This window comes from Epinephelus moara, chromosome 17 (genome assembly GCF_006386435.1).
Source record: "Epinephelus moara isolate mb chromosome 17, YSFRI_EMoa_1.0, whole genome shotgun sequence".
NCBI classification, from domain to species: Eukaryota; Metazoa; Chordata; class Actinopteri; order Perciformes; family Serranidae; genus Epinephelus; species Epinephelus moara.
This window is the reverse complement of record NC_065522.1, coordinates 14,647,373-14,673,969: the sequence shown is the minus strand read 5'-3', so window position 1 is coordinate 14,673,969 and position 26,597 is coordinate 14,647,373. Positions and strand designations below refer to the sequence as shown.

Genomic DNA, 26,597 nt, shown 5'->3' with positions numbered 1-26,597 from the left:
CAGATGCTTGTAAGCATAAAAATAAGATAAGCTAAAACTAATGTCTATACAAGAACCACAAGCATAAAGGATTCTCACTGACTATCAAGGATAGTAAACATTTTGAGTGCAGACAGCTCTCAGACATGTACAGTATACAATACACCATCTGTGTCTGTCAATGTTCCAGCCGTCTTAATTACACCTACGTTGCTGATGCATCGTAAACCGTAGAGAGAATTATTTTGTCATCCATCTCCGCCGGTGACATGCACTTAAAAGCCGTAAACTATTCAGTTAATGGCACACCTGCAGAGCTGACGCAGAGTGAGCCGGAAGGAGTTTATTGGACTTCTCAACGTCAACTTCGAGGGGGGATTGATCCAAACTTTTAGACACCACTCTTGTAAAAACTCTCCAGTGCCCACACCGCATTACCTTAATGCATTAAAGGCACTTTACCCTCCACTTTTATATCATGACGTTCTTTAAGCAAGGAGAAAATAAGACTCTGGGCTGCGGTGTGTACTTACTGCAGGTACTCTATGAAGAGGGGATATGAATGATATCAATCAGTGAAAAATCCTGCATCGGCTAGTGGGTGTCCTTTCTAACTGACAAGATTATAGGGGAGCTTTGAAGCTGCTTTTATTGGTTCCTCCACTTCATTTGGGTTTACTTAACACCTGGGAGCTTTCATACCAGCACATCGCTGTACTAAAGCACTATTTACAGCCTCCTGCACAATTTTTTTTTTAACTTATTTATTTTTCCCCTCCTCTGTCAGCCTTTCATAAATTCATAGAGGTGTGATTGATTTGAGGGTCTCAGTAACAGGACAGGTAAGGTGGATGTTTTTAACAGGCACAGAGGACTATAATGAAGGGGCTTCTTAAAATGGCCACCCTACTGTTCAGAATTCACAGCCCAAACCAATTCTTCAGCCCCTCTCGCATGCTGACCACCTCTGGAGCAGTTTAAATGGGCTATTTTGGCTCATTTGGGGCTTGATTGATACACAGAGGCGGGGTTGTTAAAGTAGCAGAAGGGCATCTCAGTGATAAAGACAGGGTCATCACTGAACTAAAGGGGGCAGCACTAACAAGCACTTGGATGGCTGGGTTGGAAGCCTCGCCACCTGAGAGTAGCAGAGGGAGGAATAAATAAGGGTAATACGGTGAGAGGTTTTTGAAGGAGAGGAGTAGGGAGAGGAGGCGATGGGGGGGTGGTGAATGTGGGAGGGTGAGCAATGGGGGGTCAAAATGTGAGAGCTGCCCCCGCCGTGAGCTTCTGCACTCCTTCCAGGGGCTTGTGATGAAAAAGAGATGGAGACGTTTGGCGGGTTGGGGGGGCGGGGTGGAGGAAGCGGCCACCCCCCAGCCTTGCAGGTCAGCCGCTCACGCCGTGTGACAATGGCGTGCACCACCTGCCTCCATCGGCATGCCTCCCACCTCTACTTCAACCCCTGCTGTCTGATGGAACTCTTCCCATCTGTAAACTGGCAACAGCTTGTGCATTTGTGAGAATCAGCCCCTCCATTCGCACATTATGGACTCAGATGTGGAGACAAACACAAAATACTGGATGCTCAGTGTTTTACTCTGCAAAGCTGGATTGATGAGGCTCACAACGACTTAAATGATGGCGCATCACATACTAAACCAGGGGTGGGGAGTGTGTGTGTGTGGGGGGGGCAACACGGCAGCACAAACATGTGGCGGGATAGTGACGAGAAAAGAAAACAGAGAAGACAGTCCTTAATTGCCTTTTCAGTCATTAACAGGGTCCCACACCTCATGAAACATTAATTACACCAAGCGCTGAGGAGATAGGGATGCTTAATTAGAAATTATTCACTGTGTGGCGAGAACTGAGCGATAGCATTTCAGCAGCATGTAAATTGTCCGTGTGAGATCTAAAATAAGCACGGCGAAAAAAATCTGTGTAGACGTCATGCTTATCTGGCTTCCGCTCACTTGACTGTCTCGTGGAGTGTGATTCCCTTTTACCTGATAGCATGTTGAGTGAAGTAGGACATGTGTTAACCCTCTGTTCTCCTGCCTTGTTTGCTGCTTCTTCCCTCACCACCCCACTTACTCCCATGGCTCTTACCTATCCTATACCTCCTGCGTGGTTCATAAATTATTTACACCACCCTGCTCTTCCCCCTACAGACAGGATGTAATTGACACAGAGAATCTGTCAATTACCCTAACATCTGGGGGGGACCGATTGGTACATCGCTCTCCTGCTTTCAGCCCTTCGCCTCTCAACTGTCCCTCGTTCTTGTTCTTTTTTAGCCCTATCTACAATCTACCTCATCTCTCTCCATGGTAAGACAGTGGCCAATGACATGACTTTAACGCACTTAATGTAATATACCCTTGACACCGTTGCCCCCTCGTTGCAGTTCCAGGCGTTTCCCCTAATCTCTGGAGCAACTTTAAAAATGGCCCGCTCCTCCCCTCATCCCCGGTGTATTGATCTTTCTCCCCATCCAACGATTGCCACCACATTTTCCTGTCGTATGTGTAGCTTGTGTGTGTGTGTGTGTGTGTGTGTGTGTGGAATGTCCTTCCTCTCACAAGATCACACAATGGAGTGGTAATAATGTCACCAGACTGTACCTAAGGTAATGGATCGGTCTCACTGTTACATGCAGGGCTCCTGGCATAAGTGCCGGCCTTGGGAAATGTCAGATGAATATCAGAGAGCAGGCCCAAGTGCTAAGAGTTAGGGGCAGGGGATATCTGTTATGGCGACGTAACAAAACGCATTAAGAGACATGCACGAAGCCTATTAGGAGCGTGCACGATGGGGATGGTAGAAATAGAATTTATGGGTCTGTAGAGAAACATGTGCGAAATTGAAATAATGGTGAAAGACTTGGGACACTAACCTGAGACCCTCGGACCTGACTGTCTGCACATTTGCTTCACATATGGATCTCTCCATGTGAAATCAATACAATCGTGGTAATGAGTCACTAAAAGTGCAGCAAATTATGTGAGTTTATGAAGACAAGAAGCCTCCTGTTAAGTGAAACAAATGAAAACATTATCATATCATAGCTATAACCGTATAGAAATGAGAGTTTCATATAAAATAAAACTCCCCCTACACTCATAATTGTGTTTTTCTTATGTTTATGTCACCTAAAATGTCTGACCTTGGCTATACTGACTTGTATTTGTGCAATGTTTGTTACCAGAGAGGGGTTTTCACATTCCTCCACTGAAGGGGGCAATGTCTGTGCACTTCCCTAAAATCTGAGATTCAACCCTACACTGGGCAAACTAGAGTAGCTACGTCATGCATACAAAAGCCAATTGCTATCTAGTGCCAGCAACACTGGCAAAGAAACCTAAAATTTCCACCACAGACAGTGTTGGGAAGGTTACCTTTACTATAGGTTATAGATTACTACTTACCCTGTTAAAAATGTAATATGTAATGTAAAAATGTAATTATATGTAACTAGTTAGCCTACATGTAACTAGTCACTTCCCAACACTAAGCGAAGAGTGGATTCGTCAGCATGGAGAGTAAAGGTAACATTAGCATAGTTAAAGTTTTGACAGTAAACATGGTAGACTGTGCAGTTTTTGGATGTAAACCTGACCCTGGAGGCTTCTTCGACTATCTACCAAACACCCCATAGTAGCAGATATTCTTGTATGTTTCAAAACCACTAATGCTGTCTCAGCCACCGACAGTTAGCCAACAAGCTAACAAGCTAGCAAACAACATAAAGAAAGAGAGGATGTTACTTAGGCTACACTTAACCGTTCTGATAAATCTGCTAGTCACTGATTTTGGTGTACAACAGACTCTTCATCTGAGTCATGGTCTGGCTGATGCTAAAACACGCACAGTAGTCTGACCCTAATAGTCCCCAAGCTAGAGTACAGATGTATATCTGTTGATGTACTTATTCACTTTTGAGCTCCTTGTCCAAGGCTGTTTGTATACATGTATACTGTAATGGTGTGATGTGTGACACAGTGCTGGTACCTCTAATTGATTACCTGCCCTCTGTGAGAGGCTCCAGGTGTGCCCAATCAAGTTTGATTGAGAAGACTACACTATAAGAACCATGCCACTAGGACCTCTCATTATATGCACTGACGATAGTCCCTTGAGGACTGAAACGTTTGCTGCTTGTTTGTCTGTGAAGATCCCCAGTAAAATGATCTTTCATTAAGACTCTCAGTCTACATTTGTTTTCTGTGTGCGAGTCCTTTTCCGCTTTTTGACTTTCATCTCTGACTACCGCACCAGAATTAAGAAGTTTTTGGACTGATGTTAAGTGTGCAGCTCTTTTTGCTTATTAAAACACGCACAGTTAAATCTCTCTGATGTTTCCTCTAACGTTAATGCTAGTGTCTGGACTTGCACTGCACTTTTACTGGTCAACCTCGCACTAGCAGGGCTGCAGAAAGCAGAAAGTGAAAGTCATTTCCTGTATCTGTGTCACTTGGGTTTTGCTACTGCCCCGCCCTTTGAGGAGACTAGAGGTGGTCCAGAGTCAGATTATGACCAATTCTTTTACCATACGGTCACCAAAGTACTGGACCTACATATCTTCCAAAAATGTTGACAGTACAATAGCATTTTTCAGACAGATAAATCAGGATAAAATTAACTCAGTTTGAGACATGTTTCTGTCTCAGCAGGCCACTCTTGCGAAATCTGGCAATACAGAATCTCTTCTGTCTGTGGTGCTGAACTGTTGGTCCAGTTTCACTGCAGTGCTGTAGACATTTCCTTCCAACAGGATGGACAGAAATCAATATAAACTTAAACTTTAAACCATGAATTTAAAGTTAAAACCAAAATAAAACTTGTGTTTCTTTGCCTAATAACACCATTATTGTTATTATTTAACTATTTTTGGAGGGGGAAAATACAACATTATAGGACTGATATGATCTGGGTTGATATCAGACAATAAGCTGGCAGATAAATACCAGTAGCAAAATAAGGAGCAAATATGGAAGTGTATATAGTGTTTTAATGTTTAGAATCTGCTTTCATCCATCCACACAGCTTTGACAACACTTCCAAACAAGCTGGAGGGATAAGAAGAAGAGGAGACCATACCCACTTAGGAGACTGGTAGTGTATGCCATTTTATACCATTAGCGCAGTCTGTAGTGTGTCATCTTGTGTATTAGAGTATCTTTGGTGAAACCTACTGCAAACAGCAGTAATGGGCAGGGTAGAGGCCAGATCAACAATTTCTCAATGAGGGAGAAAGATTGGATCAGCACCCGGCCCTTTTTTCTATTACAGTATGTGGGAAAACCATGTTAAACGAACTATTAGCATTAGTGTAAGTATTTACATACTTAAAAATGTGTCTGGACAGGGACAGTTTACATTTTGGGATGCCTACTACACAATTTTCTTGGCAAGGATGCACCTAGTTAGCTTAGCTTAACATAAAGACAGAGCCTGGTTTATATCTTGTGTGTTTTATCCATAGAAAACTGTGTTAAACATGCCAGGCTAATCATTTCCATGTGTTTTCAGTCTCTGTACTAAGCTAATCTAATTGGCTTCTGCTGTAGCTTCAAGGAAATGACTATGTATATACCACAGTGTTGAAGTAATCCTTCAATCATAATGACATTGCTGAGTTTATGTGAGGTTCCACTAAGATTTCCAACTTTAGATATATTGTGTTCTTTGTGTATCTCCCATAGAGTCCCTTTTAGCTGCAGCAATAAATGATTAAAGAAAAAACACATTAATTATTTTTTCTTCCTTGAAAACCCCTTTTATTACCAATATACATGGTCTTATGTTATTTATATATACAGTATAAATAACAGAACACCTCAGTGGGAGACAGAGAGTTCTTTCATCTCAATTCAAGGAGCTTCAAAGATTTTTTATTTTTATTTCTTTTTTATTCTGCTCTTGGTCTAACAAACTCAGTCGTAAAAGAAGGACCCTTACCTGCTCTTCAGATGCTGGATGCTCCCGAGGCACTTGAAGCGACCGTTTACCATGATGGCCATGCGTGTGCACAGTGCTTCACACTCCTCCATACTGTTGAAAGAACTGGGGGTGAGTGTTGCATAAATGAGAAGCGGCAGTAATACCAGACGCTTGAGTCTCTTCCATCCCACATGAAAGACAATGACATCTTGAAACTGGTCTAGTTAGTATAATGGGGGTATTTAAGGGATTTGTGTCATGTCTGTCCTCATTCAACCGCTAGAACGTTCTGTATTCAAGGCTGGCGCATTGATCAGCGATGTATTTTAGAAAGGGTTGAACTCAATCAATTTCATACTGTGTCAACTCACATTATTTAGCTGATAAAGATCTCTGCTGATTTACTTCTCATTCACAGTTAAAGTTTGCATCAGAGCATTTTTACATGTCTACTTTGACACCTTAAACAGACGACAAATTTGGTAATTAGAGGGAGAGGAAGGGGCCATCTGTAGTTCTTATTATCTCATTTTTTCTCTTTGGGTGTTGGGCTGGAGCAGGAGTCATTTGTAGTTGAGGCAGAACCTGTGAAGCCTTTCTGAGGAATGGTGCAATTAGGATTATGACTTTGTAAAACCTGGTGAATCTGCCACTTAACAAAACACAACCACCTGGTCATGCCATGGACGATTGGATGCCACTCAGCCACATTGCCACATGGACGACAACAAATGCTTTTATTTCTCCACGAAGGGAAAACATGTAATGAGGATAATATATTTCAAATGGAACAACAGCACAGATTATTCACATGCACTGCCAGGGGCACAAATGATTCAAAAAACACAGGCAGTGTGGGAAATGGTAAAATGAATAGCCATATAAATTGGTAATGTTCCGTATCGACCTGGGCCATCAAGTTTTAAGTTTCACCCAAAAAATAGAAAGACAGAAATAGCCATTTAAGCTTTTTCTCCTCGCTCAAAATGCCCCAAACTGGCCAACACTGGAGGAGAAAAAGTTGGGACTAACTTTGCTCCAGGAAGTCTTGGATAATGAAAAGACTCCAGCACTGATATTGACAGTTTCTCTTTTCATGGAGGCGAAAAAAAAAGTGTCAGTCAGTCAATATGCCCTCATGCTTCATGAAAGCTTTATGGCAGCCAGTGTGGTTCTGGCAGCCAATATTAACTGCCACGCAGGAAACAATACCTTGCAACTAAAGTGTAACTCCAATCAATTAGAACTACAGTATCTGCAGCTCGCGTTCAATTTGAGGACAGTTTGGTTGCTCTGCCTTCCCCAGTGAAGACTATTTTGACTTAGCGCTGTGAATCCATCTTAGAAAATCGATAGATAAAGAGTGATGTTGCACCTGTGTGATGTGAGAATGACTGAGCGTCCCTCTTTGATAACACTCAGGATGCAGTCCCACAGGAAGCGCCGGGCTTTGGGGTCCATCCCAGTGGTTGGCTCATCCTGCAACAAATATATCCTCTTTAGAACAGTTTCCATTATATTAATTATAAGGGGTACCATAGCCATTAAGAGCAAAAGTTGACTTGTAACAGATCATTTTATTATATGTTTGTTTGAACAGACATGTAGATGAGTCTCAAATGAAAGGTAGCCCCTGAGTAGTAGGGGTGTGAGGAGTCATCCAGCTGGATTGATGTATTAATCAGGGCTGAGTTGAATACTCAGATGAAAATGAATATCTGACCATGTACATTTTTGGAGTGCGAGTAACAGCTGAGTACAAAGTGTCAACATCTGCACTCGTAATGAAAGGAAAATCCTCATTTTGAAAGCAGTGTTCAATCTCTTAATCTTGTGATGAAAAATGATCTGAGGCTCAATCCTGTAATTGTTCTGTAAGTATTTTTTTCTATTAAATACAAAATATAGCAACTTCTGATCAACCCATATCAACTTCATGCACAGAATTACAACTTCTGGTTTGGACCCACCACTTTGAGGTTGAAGTCCCAACCTCGTCCGTAGTTATGCCAATATTTGCTGCTTTGTTTCCACAATGTTAGGCTGAAAAAACATGCATACCAGCTGGCATTCAACCATCAACAGCTGCGGCAACTTAAACCAAAGATGAGTACAAAAAAAAATGCAAATATAAGTAATTTGTTAAGCTATGAGTAGAGGAAAAGTCTGTTAGCTGCTAGGCTCATTTATGCAATTTAAATTGCCTAAGCTAATAATGGTTACTAGCAAAAAACAATTGTTTTGTCTATGAACCCTGACATTATTATTGAGTTGAATTTTATACTTTTTAAAATATTCTTGCTGTTAAGTCTAAACTCTTAAGTTTAAAATAAACTCTACTGCACTAAACCAGTTTCAATTATTTACAATTATTTATTTGTTGTTGCCTGTTATTAGTTGTTTTTTCTTTGTTAACTGATTGTGTTTAACAGGCTATTGAAACTAGTGTTTTACACACCTACTGAATAGCTGTGTGGAGAAACATAACCAGCAGCAACAGGCAACACAAAGCAGTAAGCACATCTCAAAACTACTGAACAATCATAGATTTTTGGATTGATGTGAAGGACAGCGCTCTCCAACATCATCAACAAAACATCAAAAGAAGGACATGTTTTTGAAGAACGATGTCCCATCTGTCCAGCAAAGGCCCAGAGATGTGTCCAGTGTTTGCCAAGGTGCACTGAAGCTGCTCTGGCAGCTGGTGCTGACCCAACACTTTAATAAGACACTTGTTTTGTCACCTTTTTGTGTGTGTTTACATGCATTTGGGAGAGGAAGAAGTGCGAGGAAAAAAATAGGGGGGGCATATAAAAGCACAGACATGCCTAGGTAAAGTCTGAGTATACCCATGAACTCATAATGGAGACACATACTGAACGCTCTCCAACATAGCACAACACACACACACACACACACAAAGTCTCAGTGACTTGCTGTTTCTTTTTCCTCAGGGCTAGTCTGTCCGTGCATGATTAGAGAGTGACAGTACTCAGTCCATTGGCTGGTTTCGTTCCAGGCCTGGTTCTCTCTCACTAGCAGAATCCTACAAATCCCGTGGGATATTTCCATCACCGTGGCCAATGTGTCCCTGTGCAAACCCTACGTGGCACTGCCTCAAGGCCGCCTGGACTCCCTGGGCTCACACACAATACTGAAACTGACACAGACACGGACAACACATTATCCTGCTGCCTCAGAGTGAACGCTAGCCTGACCCAGGCGAGTAAATAAGTAGGTTTGGAATAGTGCAGCTCCATAGGCCAAGAACCAAGCCAGGAAATGGACACGGTTGCAAAGATTATTCTGTAAATGTAATTCATTATGGATTACCCACAACCTGACTAAAATTGTGATTAGCAGCGTAATCTGATGGATTGCTTCAAAACATAAAGTAATGCATTTGTTACAGTTTTCAGGCAGCCAATTAAACAGCAATAATGTTGCACATTTCAAGCTGTTTCTGAGTATGAACTGGCATTAAAATCTATTTATATAATGTAATATTTCTGCTTTATTAGACCATGTGATGTGGTGGATGGAATAACAAGTAAAATTTGCAATAATCTTAATGAAAGTTTATACTTCAGTTAGCACCCACAGGGAGCCCCCAGAGTGATTTAAGGTCATTAAAGTTTGGCCCTCATAATAAAACGGACACAACTTCCTAATGCGCATTAAAGCCGCTTAATTGAAAGCATGTGACGCAGTGTATTCTCAGTCATGCCTTCAATAATCTTCCATCAGTGAGAAAATGCTTTTGCCCTCACTTTTAAATCCTGATAAATAGGAATTTAATAGGTGCAAACACTGCTCTGCGTTTTTGAATTAGCTCTTTCTGGAAATAAAAAAAGAAAAAAGAAAAGAATTAAAACATGACCAGTGAATGACCCCTGAAAAATACGCCCTTGTCATCCACAAGTAATGTACTTGTAATCCTCAGAGAAATTCAGTAAGGATTTACCACACTGATCGGCCCAAACTTGTTTTTTCTACATATTTTTACAAGCATACGTTATCCCAAATTCCTCTGCTCTGTCATCTTCATACTACAGTCAAGTCTCTGTGTGCTTGTTAGGAAGAAAAAGGACTCATCTGCTGTAATCCAAACATCTGCACAGCATCAATATTGATTCAAAGTATTACACTCTTAAGTCTTAATAAAACAGCAGCGTATCACATTTTCACCGTGTACAACACATCAATAATGATGTTTCTCACCAGGAAAATCACTGGGGGACATCCGATCAGGGCTATGGCTGTAGAGAGTTTACGTTTGTTCCCACCGCTATAGGTTCCTGCTGACTTGCTGGAGTATTTGACCAGCCCCAGTTTCTGGATCCCCCACTCGGCCACCTATTGAAGACAGAAATCAAAGTGACTAAACCTAATATGATGTCAAGAGGAGTGTTAACATGAACCCCATCATCAGAATTTCCATGATGGATGATATTTGACTTGGATCTCCACTGTATTTAAAGTGGAAACAACTTTTCAACTCTCCCCTGCCCCCTTTTACTAAGTGGTATTATTGCTGGTCGCAGAAACAACCAGTACAAGTGGTCCCTCTCAATCATCATTAATGACCCACTAGAAGTGTGTGGCGGTGTGTTCATTTCAAGAGACCCTGTCCTCTGCCTGTATTTTATTATTTACTTCTTACTTAGCTCTTGTTAGGACATTTCTAGGCTGTAACCTTTGGGCACAGTCCCCTGTCAGTAACAGCACACAGATGAGATCAGGACTTTATAAAAAGCTAGTGACCAGGTAGTAGGAGAATGCAGCCAAGGGGAAGCTACGAAAATCACAGACACAGCGTTGGCAAAACACCAAGCAGGCAAAGCTTGTTCCAAAATTAGAGTGAATCAGGGGCTGGCTTTCACTTTCACTTTTGCTGGTAAGCACTAAAGGAAAGGATGGGGATGAGGAGCAACACAGAGTTGGCCTGCTTTTGTGCTGGACAGGTAGGTGCTGGTGGTTAGCTTTGTAGCCAACAAATGTAACGTTCCTACAGAAGTACAGTAGCTTTTAGTGTACGTACAAGCAGTGTAAGGAGAAGGGGCCGATTTTGCTTGATGTGTTTACAAACAGTAATGGACATTTACAGCACAGTATACCTTTAAGCATTTATCCACAGTGATAAACAAAGGTTGTGTAAGAGAATGGCATAATGCAGTGTAATATCTAGTGCAGGGCACCAGTGCAATTTTCTTGCTGTGTATGTTCTGGTCTATGTTGATCTGAGTGTATTCCTGAATGTTAATTGTAGTTTGATTGTACATGTACAGGGATATGTAATTTGCGTACATGGAAAGGCTGGATGCTGTCACTTTGCCTGATTCTCCCGAATGCCCAAGACAAATTTCTTCCAAGGGACACAATGAAGCTTAATCTCTAATTACCTTATACCTTATACCTTATGCTGCCGGCTCGTTAACATGGCCGCTCCAATGATGTCACTTAAGAGAAACAAGGTAAATTACTCATGTACTCCAATTATTCATAATGAAGCAAACCTGTATTGCAGATGACGGACAAACTCATTACACAAAGATGTGGGCTTCTTACATACATTAATAGTCTTTGGTAACTAGGGCTAGCTACTGATTGCTACTGAGTGACACAATTGTTGACGCACCTACTTTGTGCCATAAATCAAACCATTTCATTTACCCAGGAGACTGTAGTCAGTGGGAGACAGAATTGCATAGTGAAAGCGAGGGTTAAAGGGAGCCAGTCTCTGTAGCCATTACATTGTGCAATCAACCTTTTACTTCACAATGGTAAATTTTAGCAAAAAACTTGTCTCTTTCCTCTCTAAGCTCTTTGGTTCTCAAGGACAAGGCACGATAGCTGGCATCAGTGAAAGACCTTAATCACAGACTGCTCAGGCACTTCACTGTTCTCCTTGCTGTTTAACTTCTCGCCCAACACAAGCAATCAGGAACACAGCCAAAGTGCACAACATCACAAGGTCTCGAAAGACATGTTTGGCGGCTTTGGTACCACTTCCAGTACATTTCTTGAACACGCACATGGACATTTCTGATTACCGATTTTGCTAAAACGACTACATAAGGGCTCAATTTGGACCGAGTTTGCTCTCCAAAACAGGTGCATCACAATGGGCCACGGTGAAATTAAGAGTTCTGCAAGCAGCGCAGAACTGGGTCCCTTTACACTGCAGCTACAAGATCAAAGCCCTGGCGCCAGGTCTGAGGCCTATGGTTGCCGCCAGCCTCTTCCTCTTTTGATCTTCTTGTTGTAGAAGCGGGCGGTGCGAGGGGAGTGCAGCGAGGCCGCATAGGGCCGGCCACACCACTGGGCATGGTGAATAATGTAGAGCCATAACCCACAGCTGCTGCTTTTCTACCACCGGCCATTTTTCATTATGTATGGCTTCTCCCATTGAGGTTATCTATCATTTCGACGTGTACTTCAGTTTGCCCTACATACATTCTAGTTAAAGTATTTTGATGGTAAAAATAAAACATTCTGAAATGAAATAAATATGTCTTGAAGTGGTAAAACATTTGAGTGTTTTCAGCTTTTTCTGATACTCCAATTATGGCAGTTTGACAATGACCTACATGGCTATTTGTGTTTAAGATAGTGTGCTTCACGTCAGTCATGAGTAAAACCAATTAACTCAAGAATATAGACAAGAGGGTATGAAAGGATGTAATAGTTACCATGGTGACCTCTTTTTCTGGTACCCCTCGTAGCCTGGCGTAAAACTCCAGATGCTCTCGTCCATTCAGCAGTTCATCAAGAGCGTCAAACTGGGGACAATAGCCCATGTTCTGGTGCACGTCCCTCATTTCTGTTCGTATGCTGGAAAATGGAGCACAATAAAGATTTGACAATGGATATCATTAATGTTTGAGATCACAGATCTAAAGGTTATATTAAATGACTTAGCAGGACAGAGACTACCATATCAAATATACAATACCAACAGTTAGAGGGCCAAGAAGCACACACATAATTTATGTCGCCTATTGTATTTCAAAGAGAGCCGAGATTAAAATTGATTTACTTGGAAAGATTCATCACATTTCCACAATACCTCGATAAAAAAAGGAAAATCGGAGCTGAGTGTGTCAAGGCCTCTGTTTCTCTTTGAAACTCTTCCACACCAATATAGAGCAGCAGCAGCAGAGTGGTTCATTTCACATTCTGTAATCGTAGTTATAAGAAAAGCAAACAAACTAATAAACAAAGACTCTGCAATCTTTCCCAGCCATGCACCCTCTAGAGGCAAGTGAAATAATGGCAGCAGCACTTCTGGATGCAGACATGCTCTATTTGCAATCTACAATATTAATACTTTCACCTCCTGCAGACAACAAATGTTACGGCTGATTTTCTCTCTTCTTTTTACAGCTGCCTTGTTGTTGTTTTTTTAAAGATAATATTGGACCCATTTTTCCCCTGAAATGTTATTTTCTAGGAGCGATGGTCAGCCTGGGGGAGGCTAAATGTGATTTGATGTGTCTAGAGGCTACTGGATCTCAACAAGGCCACAGTGGACTGAAAGCTTTACTGATCTAATATTATGTTTTGTTTTAGCTCTGATAAAGCGTCATGATAACAGAAGGTCATGTAGCCTTCAGCTGGTTCGGGTTGGCCTCGTCTCATCACAGCTTTTAAAGTAGCTCCACCCTTCTGGTTTGTTAGCAGCAGCTGGACAGATTTTGTCACTGTGGGTCTTATCTCAGATCTTATCAGCTATCATCTGATGAGGATAAAGACTCTCGGGACAACAGACAATATTTTGGGAGATCTGGTCTGGCCAGCCAATATACTGGCCAAGATTTCCTTCTCTGTGCGCTGCTCATTTTTTTCAGTTCAATCAGTAACTTTCAGCAGGTCCAGAAAACATTTTGGCTCATCACTATAAACAGATATCTACATATTAAAGCAGATAAATGAGAAAAAAGCTAATAAAAAGCTAAACTGTCATAAGACAGTAGTCAGTGGACTTATGAGATTACATTTTGGCCAATGCATTCGGCCTCTTCTGCTCTCAACATGGACTGTTTACCTGCAGGCAACCAAAGCCCACTCTTACATGACTGTTCAATACTATGTGGACTTCAAATGAAACCAGCATGCTCCAAGTACCAAAATCTTATACTGTTACCTACAGATTCTGCATACATATGCAGATATCGACCAGCCAAGTTGACTGCCCTCAAACTAGAGACAAACACGTCCTGTCAGCCACACATAAGGCCCTAAATCTGCCATCAAACAGTATCCATGGTAGAGTTCATTAAAAAAATATCACAGAGCCGATCAAATATATTTTGATTTTGCGTGGGTGCTGGCTAGCATTCTGTATGCTATTAGCATACATGCTTTTAGGCTAATTAAACAGCTGTTTAGCTTAAAGCCTGCATGCTAAATTTGCCAGAGCATTTAATTAGTAAAGTTTTTATTTTCTGCCTCATACAATTTTGAAATGTTTGGTGGCCATAAGTGTGACTGTGATACACTGCATCACAGAGAGGTCTATTTAAAGGAACAGTTTGACATTTTTTGAGATACACTTAATCGTTTCTTGCCAAGGGATAGATGCATAGCTTACCATAAAGGTTAGGAGCAGGGGTTAACCCGCCCTCACTCCCAACTCGTCAAACACCAAGGCTTAGTCAGTGGTCCTCTGCATCAGTTGCCGATACACTGAGGCATCCTTTTGTAACTGTATGTTGCGGGGTCATGTCACTGTCTGACACTCTGAGCAACTGATGCAGTATAAAGAGCAAGAAAGTAGGGCAGGCGGGAGGAAAGGTGAATAGGTCAAACAAACACAGGACTTTCACCTGGGAGATTGCTATTCATGTCCCTTGTCAAACCAATAATCAGTCAGTTACTTTAACAGCAGTATGTCTGTCATGTGACATACGTGATGCTAAGTTACGTAAGCGAGATCCTTACTGTAACCCAAACAATGATCATTTTTCTAAACTTACCCACGTACTTTTGTTGTAGAAAGCTAAGAAAGTAAACTTTAAAATGAAGTAAACCGACATTGAAAGTTTATTTTGAAATGAGATTATATGCCTTTAATAAGCATAAACTGTACATTTCCTGTGCACCCAGAAATGTAATGTTTAAAAGACACAATGCTTATAATAAGCAGAGACTGGCATGCAGTCCCTGAGCGTCTAAAAGTGACACTGGAGGGGTTAAGGTTAGGGTTCGTGTGGGGCCACCAAGCAAGCATCAGTATTTGATGAGTTAGGAGTGAGAATGTGTTGCAGGGGAAAACAGCTAACCTGGCTCCGTCCAAAGGTAAAAATAAATAAATAAATAAAATAAATAAATGAATTCCCGACTGGCCCCATTAAAGCAGACTAATTAACACATTATGTTTTCTGACGGCTTGCAGTCTTAATGCTAAGCTAAGCTAATCAACAGCTGTCTGTGGCTTCATATTTAGCTTTCAGAGATGCAATGTAGTGTCATCTCTGCTTACTCTTGTAAAGAATGTGCAAATTTCCCCAAAATTTGAACTATTCCTTTCAGAAAAACAATGATGGTACATTTGTGGATCAAGAAGAAGGGCACCTGTCGCCCAAAACGTCACTCCAGGATGTTGGAATAAATGCACCTAAAGGGAGCTGAAGTGTGCGGACTTTTCTTTGTCTTTTCACATTTGTGGATCAAGCCATTACACACAAAACACCCAGGCACACCCATGCAGTCCACTGCTACTGTCAATTTGTTCTTACTCTTTTACAAGAGACAGCCCATGAGCCCCTACTGGCTGTTAGCAGTCTAGCTTTAGTCTTCTGCATTACATAGACAGCAACACACCAGGCAGCTCAGATGCCAAATGCAGGTATGAACAGCTAGTCCTTGTGAGCACACAATCGCAGATAAGAGAGGCAGTTGTCAGGAGAGCAGGAACTTCCATTGAAGAGATGCTGCCGATCATTTCTCTTGCCAATGCACAGAAAGCGTAATGAGCTGAAAAACAGAAGAGTGGGTGTACACGCATCTGTTTTTCCTCTCTTTTCAGTTTTTGTTTCCCCTAAAGGTCTCTGGGATTTTTCTTTGATCTCTGTTACCCACATTAATCAACATTAACACTGCTGTGTTAGACCTTGCTCTATTCAGCTCTCTTTCTTTGTTGAACACAAAGTCAATTACCAGATGTATAAATGAACAACTATAGCAACCGTCGTGACGTGAAACCAACCGCAGCTCACACACAACTATGCTCGGGTGTGCTGCCTCGGAGATGCACACCGAGGCAAAGAAACACAGTTGTTTGTTCCTAAAAATAAGGAAGAGCAAGGCTTCCTTCGCTCAAGTGCTTGAGTCTCATATTGCTGGTGTCAAGCTATTTTTTTGGCATGTACAAAGATTCCCTATGACTGATTCTGTAAGGCAGAGACAAAAAACAGCAAGGTACAGGGCGAGGATGTGAAAAGGAATGAAATATGTGCAAGATGTGCAAGAGGCAGGAAGAAAGCGGGAGCAGGGTTTTCAGCATTTCTGAGAATATCGCAGTGAGGAGACATGAGAGAGCCAAAGTTGAAAAGGCAGAGATGGCAGAATGTATAAGAGATATCGAAACTACCTAGGCAAGAAAAAAAAAAAAAACAAAGAGTGAGAGTGAGAGAGAGATAGCGGAATAGAAAGCCGAGTTACACAGAACAAGAGGAGCTGAGAGGGGCTGTGAGCTATAAAAAAAACAGCTCGATCCCCATATGAGCAGCCATCTTGGGTGGCTAATTATGATGAGTTACTTGGTGCACTAGTGGGAGTTAGCGCCTCACCTGTATCCATTTAGGAAGGCCTCTCCACCGGAGACTGGGATGTCTCCTGTCAGCATCTTGAATGTGGTGGTTTTCCCAGCCCCGTTGATTCCCAGCAAGCCGAAACACTGATGGAAACAATGGGGAGGCCTCCGTTAGGAAAACAGTGTTTTGTAGCCTCATTGGAAAACAAACAGCAGACAACGGTTTCCGATGACATTTCAAATATCCTGAATGTGGTTTTCTTTTGAATAAACACTCCCCATTAAATCTTGTTAATGACGTTTATCTATAAACGGTGTAAATATTTGCTCAATGTATACAGTATAATTGAAACTACAATTTATAGAGTACACATGAGTGGTCCAGTGTTTAGGAAAATAACAAATTGATGTATTTCTGTACACAAACAAAACAACAGACACTAAATCAACACGGCAGGCACACAAGAACAAATACTATAAAAACCCGACCATTCCCAGCAGCATTTCTTCCTGCTTCTGTAAATTTCTACAACAAACACCATCCTCTCTCTCTGTCTGTCTTTTTTCCCTGATGCTGCCGATCTGACTTCCCTCTGGAGGGCATGCGGCAGGAAGTTGTCTCTGCGGAGCCCCGCGGTCACGTGACCCACCTTAGGTGCTCTGGCTCTGGCATAAATATTTGATTTCTGTCATTCATTGATCCCTGCTTGTTTGTGACCTGTGCTTGTGAATGCATAGACGAGGGCTAAGCTTGATGTAAATAATGCATGGAAATGCAGTGTGTGATCAGCAGAGCCCTGTGAATCACAATATTCCACTGGCATTTACATTGGGCTTTGAGTAAACAGTGGCAGGGAGGATGGATACCACCGGAAAGCCCATCGAGCACGACTGCCTGTCAGCATTTGAGATTATGTTTAAATCAAGCCTCCAGCGTGTGTGTGCGTGAAAGAGAGGGAGACCGCAAGCGTGTGTGTGGCTATGTGTGCAGTATAACATGTTATAATGACTATGGAAGCTTTACACTGACAGTACATTAATTTTACACCGAGGCTCCTAAGTCAAAAACTGTGTGAAAGTTCACTTTGTTGTTTTTGGTTGAGTTTCCCACTGCTAATTTGGCAGCGTACTGAACTAAACATCACTGGATCCTCATGCCTTCGCTTCACAGACTCTGTTGCTCTAGCAATGCTCTTCTACTGCTTGTGTGTTTCCAGCACACACATGCTTGGCAGTAGCATAATGGCAGAAAACAAGCCCGATAAGAAGATTAGTGTTCCTCCTGACGCCTTCTCTAAGCAGCGTTTGGAAGATATTTCGATTCGACTCAGTAGAAGGCAAGAAACTGCCAAACACCAATTCAAATCTTCAAGAAATAACTAAACTGTAAACCAAAGCCCAGGCAGAGAATTCCTGCTCATTGCTCCCTGCTCTTGTGTATCAATATTTTGTAAATATTGTCATTAATATTCAAAATTCTACTTGAATATTAAAATTCTAGTCAATTCACATCCAGGATTTTTGGTTCACAGGGAATAAAAAATGTCTCTCATTTTCTCTCATTGCTGGTGGATGTTGAAAAGTAATCAAATGCGAGAAAGTCGTCAGCCAGACTATAGGCTTGAAGAGGTGCTTGTGTGATTCAGCAGCATTTGGCTCACCTCTGCGGCAGGTACTCCCACACATAGCCTGTCCACAGCAGGGGTGCTCTTCCGAGAGTATACCTGCAGGGAGCAGACAATAAAATGAATCAAGCAGCCAGCCAGAAAAGGAGAGAGAAAGAGGGTGAGAAGGCAGGAGGCAGGGACGGCTGGGGAGCCGACAGTGAGGGAGACAACAGAGAGGATAGCATGACAAAATATGGAGCAATATAGCAGAGCAGCAGGGAAGAGTTGAGATGGAAGAAGCAGGTGGAAAAAGAAGGAGGGAGGGAGGCTGAGAAAGTGAAGGAAAAGAAATTATCAGGAAGGGATAATTTGCAACATTTAGAGCCAGCCAGATGGGAAAAGGTATTAAAAAAAAAAAAAAAAAAAGTTAGACGCTTGCGCAGGAGGGAGAAGAGGAGGACATGAACATTAGTATTTGTGACTGCAGTGACGGTATTCATGAGGAAATCTGTCTCCACTTTGAGTGCCACTTCAGTACCCTCAATAACCTTCAACACACTCACAAGTCAGCCAATATTCTATGTATGGACACTGGCTTTACTGCAGCTGCTCAATATACAGAGATGACTTTAGTGAGAAAGCATGCTGTGCAGTCCTTCATTTCAGCTATTAACATGGAACATGTAGATAACCAGTTGAAAAATGAATAGCCACACCAGGGACAGTTTAAGGATGTGGTGCTTGTTAAACTTAAAGCGACACTTCGCCCCCAAAATGATCATTTGTATATCAGTTACTCACCCCGTGCTACTATGAATTCATAAAGAAAACTTTGTTTTTCTCACACGCCTCCATGGTGAGAAAGAGAACAAAAACTGAGAACATTCTTGATGAACTGAAGTAAATGGGGGCCGCATTCAACAGCAGAAAAACTATATCAAAACATCCGTTAACAAACTCCCACACAACTTGTGCGGTATAATCCATGTGTGTGTCAATTATCCAGTCGTATGCTCAGTAGTTTCCAAACACATGCATTTTCGATAAAACCTTACTATAAGTCACTACCACATAAACAGTCTCACACACAGACGGGTCGTGCACCCGGGCAGGCATGTGTGTTTACACTCTTCTAGTGCATTCCATTTACATCCCACCTCCGAGCTTGTTTATTGGCAGGAAGTTCTGCTGTCATTCACCCACAACTGTCACTTCTTGTTTAGACTGTTTATGCAAATAGTTCACGAATTCACAGTAACCCTGGGGTGAGTTATTGATTTATAAATTATAATCTTTGGGGCAGAGTATTCATTTAAAAAGATTCATGTTGCTGCTGAAAATGGTACTAACAAAAGCTGCAAGACAGAACCAAAACACCAACGTCATGGGAAACACAAAAACATGACCTAAGGAAGCTAAAACACTCTGTTAGGCTGAGGGGAACTGCAGTTATTGTGACAAGTCTCTGCGTGTTTTACCACAGGTGACCCCTTAAATACTGGACCCATTATTTACCAGACAAGACTCGGTTAAAAATCTAGTACAAGGTTGGACCATGTATGAAACACTACAGGGCTTTTAATTTGAAACAACAAATTTTGGTTTGAAAAAGGAAGTGGAGGCAAATACTCAGTCACAGACTTTTGCCAAGACTTCAGGGAAAAAAAAATCATACAAATACATGTTATATGAAAAACAGCACACCTAGACACAGTCATACAGCAAAAGGGACCTGCTTTATCTGGAGCCTTTACTCTCAATTTAACCGAATGCTTCTCTCCCCTCTTCAGCTCAAGTTGGTGATGTAATTTCCGGTATGACAGTGAAGGTTGCACAGCTATCGACCACCATCAATGCCAAGTTCTGCCAATAACGATAGTTTGTAAAACATCCTATTGTCGCCGATTACCAAAAGGAGAATTCTGTCATTGTGGCAACATCCGTACTAACACTGTAACACATAGGCTATTATTTTCTTAACTTTTAATTTCCACTTCCTCCTCATAACTATGCCAGCACCCGTTCTGACACTGCAACACATAATAGTCAATTTAAGGCTTATGTCAAACAGACACAGCTGTTCTTCCAAGAAATTGATGAGGTAATCCTTTCCTCTGTCCAAAACTGACAATTCAGCTTGCTAATTCCACCATGCTTTCATGCTAACGCTACAGTGGTTACAGAAAATTAGCCAAACAAAGTTGTAGCTCATCTGATAATAGCAATGTGCTTTCCTACACTAGGACAAGATTGTGTTGATGAAGCATTAAGGTGTTTATTTTACTCTGTAGCAGCTGGCTTGTTAGCTAGCTAGCTCGCTATTGCCACCATGCTAATGTGCCACAATGGTTACAGACGATGAGGGATACAGAAATACGGGACTGTCAGTGTCCACGGCCCTTTCAGCCTGGCAACGCCTGTTCATTGTGAAAGATCAATCCCACCTTGACCAATGGTGAAACTTGCAACCTACATCACTCAGTCAGTCAGTAACTCATGAGACAGGCTTTTGTGTTTATAGGTCTGGCCAGCCAAAAATATTGATAAGTGCTGCGTTAATGCGTTTAACTTGTTGTTTCGCTTGTAGTATCTCAATAACACGAGCATGGTAGTATGTTGAGTTACCATTAATCAAAATACAAAAGAGCCTGAGGGGGATATTAGCTTTACAGATATAAACTGTTACAAACTGAAGTGTTGTGCAAGGACAGATTTTCGCATTCTAGAAATAAACTCACAAAGCATTGGCTGGATTTGAGGAATAATATCGTGTATTCAGTATATTATGGAGACATTATACCTGAGTGCATAAGACAAATACACCCCCCTCTCAGTGAAGAGAGCCAGTGCTTATTTATGAGCAGAGCAGAACACAGAAGTCTTAACAGGATTGGTTCTGTAGTGCTTACATAAAGTCACTGACCTATCCCAAGACGGCACTAAATGGCTAGACTCATCTTGCATGTGCTATAGTTGCAACATCACGCTTGTATAACATAACATCACGTAACATGGCCCACCAAGGTCAGTGTGGCAATACATGTTAAATGTTTCATGCTAATTAACGTTCACAGTCTCTACATGAAAAACTGTAGAATCACATTAGTCATGAAGATGCAGCATCTGGTCACCATGGACACTAAAACTTCATGGTAATCCTTACCAAAAGGGTAAGACTGACAGATTGTTACCATCCCTGAAACTTCCACCATCACTAAAAAAGCAAAACTCAACCACCTGAGATGCAGGACCCCATCTCTCAGGACAAAGAGCCAGTATCCTGCTAAGGTCATGTAGCGACACACAGGAAATGAGAAGATGGTTGATGGTTTTTTTTCCACATCTCACTTGAAAACTTTCCATGCTGCATCCACATCCTCCCCCGCTGACCAGTCTCATCTATTCACATTTTCATTCAAGTCTGCATCATCTGAAAATCCCACCAGAGGAGTTAAAGGAACTCCCATAAGCCAACATAAGATTTTACAATCTAAAAAAAAAAAAAAAAAAAAAAACAGCAGGCGTACATTCGACAAAATGAGGTATTTAGTGCATGAGGTGTTTTTCCACATCCAAAACTATGTTAGGGTTTGATATGTTTGAAATGGTTTGAAAGCAGCGTTGTCTTGCTCCAGCACGGAACGACAAGACAAGGCCTTTGTTGTTGTTGCTGAGTGTGACAGTTAAGACATTTAAAATTCTAAATCAAGGACAGCACTGTGCCCCTTTGAGTTATAAAAGACTGACTACTGTTGGCTGTTTTTTCTGTTTTTTAAAAGTTGAAAACATAGTTTTCGATGAGTGCTGTGTGTGTTTACGTGCCTGTGTGCAAGTGTCAAAGACCGAAACAGCGAATGTTCATTAAAACAGAAAAGTGACAGCCAACGATTCTCGGTATGAAGGATGCATTTCCTGTATAGAATCCTGCGCCCGAATATCCACCATTAAACAGACTCGACTGTCCCAGCTGCATTCACAACGCTACCAGGCAAATGTAAATTTAGAGCTGCCACTTCAAACCTGACAAACAATGACATTGCATTTATTACACAGTTGGCAGATCAAAAGCATTTGATAAAAGCAGGAGTTCCATAGATCCATCACTCCTTCAGAGCCATCTGGCAGCTGCACTCGGTACTTTTCAACCTGGATTACACATACTACTTTTTAGTGATAGTTTGCAGTGCTAAAGCCACATCAAAGCAGCAGATACATATATGGAGGAAGGCAATTAAAGGATAAGTCCCCTCTGACTCGAGCACCACAGCAGCTGTCACGATAAGCAGGCCGACATCTAAGCAGACGAGACAGTTGATAGGATCCAATGGTGGCAGGTGAGTAAACCTAAAATACAGATTTAGGTTAGAAAATAAGCTACACACGCTGAATGCTATAGATCAGGTCGTAAATCAACATAACAACACTGTTTTTTAAAATAGGTTTCACCAATATATGGTCCATTCATTCCACATTTGACTCACAGCAGTATCAGGTGCTATCCTGAGGTAAAGCAGCTGCTCCTAACTTTTTTTGTCTTCTATGATCCCACAGCTCTATCATAATACTGTAGCTCATATAACCTTTTTCAACATCACAAAATATGTTCTACAGGTCTTTTTTTGAGCTGATATTAAACAGGTCATTACTTAAAGGGACAGTTCATTCCAAAATCAATCATCATGTTGTGCCATTTATCAATCTAATTTGTTCTGGTGTGAGTAGCAGTGTTGGAGATACCGGCCGTAGAGATGTCTGCCTTTTCGCCAGTGTAATGAAATCAGGTGGCACTCGGCTTGTGGTGCTCAAAGCGCCACAAAAATACATTTAAAAACCTTAGCAGTGGTGTCTCTTTCCAGGAATCATGACCTGGTTACTCAAGATAGTCCACAGACCTTGTTGTGAGCTGTTTCTATCAAACTACGCCCACTAACTGTATCACTGCGCAGAAGGAAGCGTGCATCTACTGCTAGCTCACCTAGCAACACCAAGCTACCTAACCTTTAGCGATGGGTACCGAAACCAGTTATTAAACAGGCCCCAGGGCATAATTACGGTAAACCGTAATATCGATAAGCTTCAACATTACCACATCTTTTGTTGGTAATTTTTTACAAGTTGGCGTAAATTATCATCACGCTGGAGCCTCTCCTCTGTTCTCTGTGTCAATGGGCAGCAGCAACACCACTACGCTCATTACGGTAAGTGCAATAAAAGCTCTGCAAGTAAAACAGCCACTACTTTGTCAATACACCTGCTCAACAAGCATCAACCTATAGAAAGCAATACTTTAACCTGGTCTGTTCGCAGTCTCTCATCCACCGCTGCTATGTTTAACACAAGCACTGCACACAAGCTCAGCTAACAGTGTGGTGTCTTCATGTAGTCTAACTGTTATGCTTAGTTTGCAACAGATCTTAAAATTTTGGAAACTTTTAGTTTCTGGGTGACTGAGGCAAACCTGCCCCTCTTCCCTCTGCGAGCAGGGCACCTGCATTCAGTGACACACATCAGCAACTTAGAATTGTGATGTCATGAATATTATTTATTTAACTGACATTTAAGATTTGTTTCCAGTGAGATGTTATTGGGTTTAATGACTTTGCTGTTGTAAACATTACTGTTGCTGCTCTGGAAACATTTCAGCCAAGGACGACATCATTGATGCTTATATCTCACACTATCACAAGCAAAAGCCTCTCTCTTCCATGAGTAGATGCACACTACCTTCTGCATTGTGACGGTTGGTGGGCGTGGTTTAGTCGAAAGAAAATAGCTCTTACATGAAACTGCTTACAATAAGGTCTGTGGATTATCTTGAGTATGATTTTTGGAAGGAGATATTGTTGTTGATTTTTCCACTGTAATTTTTTGGCACTTTAAGCACCACAAGCTGAGTGCCATCTAGTTCCATTATATTCAAGGGAAGGCAGACATCTCTATGGCCGGTATCTCCAACACTCTGCACCTCACATCAAAACAATCTAGACTGATAAGTAGCACTACAGGTAAGATCGAAAATATGTATTTTTGATTTGGGGGTGAACTGTCCCTTTAACACTGGTCATGTTTTTTATAAGTGGATATTGTTATAATGTGTTTTTATACAGCACAAACTGATTTCTAAATGTTTTTGGACTCTTTATTTTGATAACTTTGGTCAAAGTTTGACTATGTCTAAAAACTGATAGGTTAGCCAAATTAGAAAGAAAAAGAAATGGGCCTACACGTTCCAACTCACAGTCTTGATCAGGGCATACAAAAACAAGCAGCAGCTTACAGACACACAAAGGCTGGTATCAGCTGCCAGGCAATCAGAGTAGCACTGGATAATTGTTACTGGTGCAGTATTCCATCAACACACACATATTTACAGATTATGAAACAAGTGCTAATCTTAATTGTTTATTCTAACTCCTCTCTTCACTTGCCGACTAGTTTTCGTACACTCCTTACTGAAGTGTGTGGTCTTAAGTTGTTACAACTGAGGAGTCAGCATATTCTGGCTCTCAGCATATCAGCCTCTTTTATTTGTGTTTGTTTTCCTCCTACATACAAATATGTGGATAGATATATAAGTATACAGATATATAGTGTAGATATTTTCTTTTACCAAATTATGTAATTTTTACTCTTTGAAATTAGCTTCACAATCTTTCCAAGAACCCCATAGAAACTGCAGACATCCTTGGTTGAAAATCATTGCCCAAAGGGATTTATAGTATTTGATAAGAGAATGAAATAAAAAAAATACAAAAGAATATAAATTAGATTGTGAGAAAGCAAAAATAACAAATGACTTGCTGGAAAAAAAAAGTAACCACTTAAAAACCAGTCTGTAAATGTTTTTAAAGATAATTTAAAACAGATGATATAAATACTTTGGCACACAAAGGCAGCCATTCTGTAACCACAAAACACACAGCTCTTGTTAAACGAGTCTCCTCTTAACCACAGAGTACACATTATCACGTAGGCATACTTGTAGTATATGCCAAGGTGCCACTCATCACTCATTAGCCTTCTACATTCAAACAGCTGCCACAAGGTTCTTTTAAACTTTCTCTGTCAACTTAGTGAGTGACTGGAAGGTTAAACTGACAGCACTGGGCTTGGAAAACGCTCACAGACGGACACACTTCCATTACAGTCTCCATCGATTACAGCGCTGACGCTAACGCAGCAGCTAAGTGGAGGCTAGCAGGTGGGGCGCACAGCAAAACGCTCCTGTTTACAGCGGCAGGAAAAGGAAGGGGAGGAGCAGGATCCTGACACATGATTGATGGCCTGTCGATCGCTTCAGAGGCATGCTCAGATTTATGACAGGGCTCAGCCTGTGGCGCATGGCCACCGAAGCCACGCGCCCATTGATCAATTTGTTATCTACACCCCAAATGGATGGGGCACAGCTGTGGTGGGAGTCAATGAGGGCACTGCAGGAAGAATCCCGATGCCTTCTGCCACTGCACTGCTGTTTTTGTGCAGTGATGGGCCACTGTGTCTCATCTCAGAAATACTGTCAACCATCAAGGTGTGAATGAACAACGGCAGCTTGTCAATGGCAGACGAGCTCGTTCATATCAAATCTAACATCTTAACATTTTTGACACTGTTTCAAAGCTGTATTTACAGTAGATGAAGTGTTTTTACGGGTTCACAGTGCATAAAAAAAGTTCTCTCTACAAGTCTGAGCTAGAAAAAGAACATTCGTCTCCACACCCTTTCACCTTGCGAGATGATTTGTAAACCCATCCAACTGTTTTACCCAGCACTTGTTCGGTAATTACCCTAGGGAGTGTGGCGCACGTCTGTGTCCGTGAGCAATGAGTGAAAGATTAAGTATGGGGTGATTGCGAAGACCGAGGGAGTAAAGGAGTGAAGAAGGGTGGCAAGAAGCAAAAGGCTGTTAGATCGTCCAGCTGTTGGCACAGGAGCTGCAAAGCAGGCTGCTGTGGCGACACTTCCTGCTGCCACACCACCCGCAGGGAGGGAACATCTGCCGACGGATGGAGCGTTAATCTCGGCGGTGTTGAGGCACGCACCGTCACAGCACGCTCGACTTCACCTACTGCAAGGAGGGACGGGCCGGAGCTGTGGAGGAGCTCAGACCTTTACACCCCTGAAATGCTATCTGGTTTGGTTCTCATGCCCACTTATGATGTTTGTGAATGTTCACAGCTGCACACTCGCAACCTGTCTTTCCCATTTGCCTGGCAAGCTGAATAACGCAGGTGCAAGCGCAGGAAAAAAACTTCAAAAACTCCTCCTACTCACACACATGTACAGATATAGTGGATCACTGCCATTGAAAA

At 41.8% G+C, this 26,597-nt stretch overlaps 1 protein-coding gene across 2 annotated transcripts in view; it reads right to left on the bottom strand.

Moving 5' to 3' along the window:
- Window positions 1–26,597, bottom strand: part of LOC126404152 (phospholipid-transporting ATPase ABCA1-like) — a 209,821-nt gene that overhangs the window by 22,575 nt on the left and 160,649 nt on the right. For both annotated transcript variants that reach the window (XM_050067165.1, XM_050067166.1), the window contains exons 43-48: window positions 18,343–18,405; window positions 16,719–16,825; window positions 12,618–12,759; window positions 10,147–10,281; window positions 7,301–7,404; window positions 5,944–6,036 (exon numbers count right to left, since the gene is read on the bottom strand). In XM_050067165.1, the coding sequence (XP_049923122.1) occupies window positions 5,944–6,036; window positions 7,301–7,404; window positions 10,147–10,281; window positions 12,618–12,759; window positions 16,719–16,825; window positions 18,343–18,405 (644 nt within the window). The remainder of the gene's footprint in view (window positions 1–5,943; window positions 6,037–7,300; window positions 7,405–10,146; window positions 10,282–12,617; window positions 12,760–16,718; window positions 16,826–18,342; window positions 18,406–26,597) is intronic.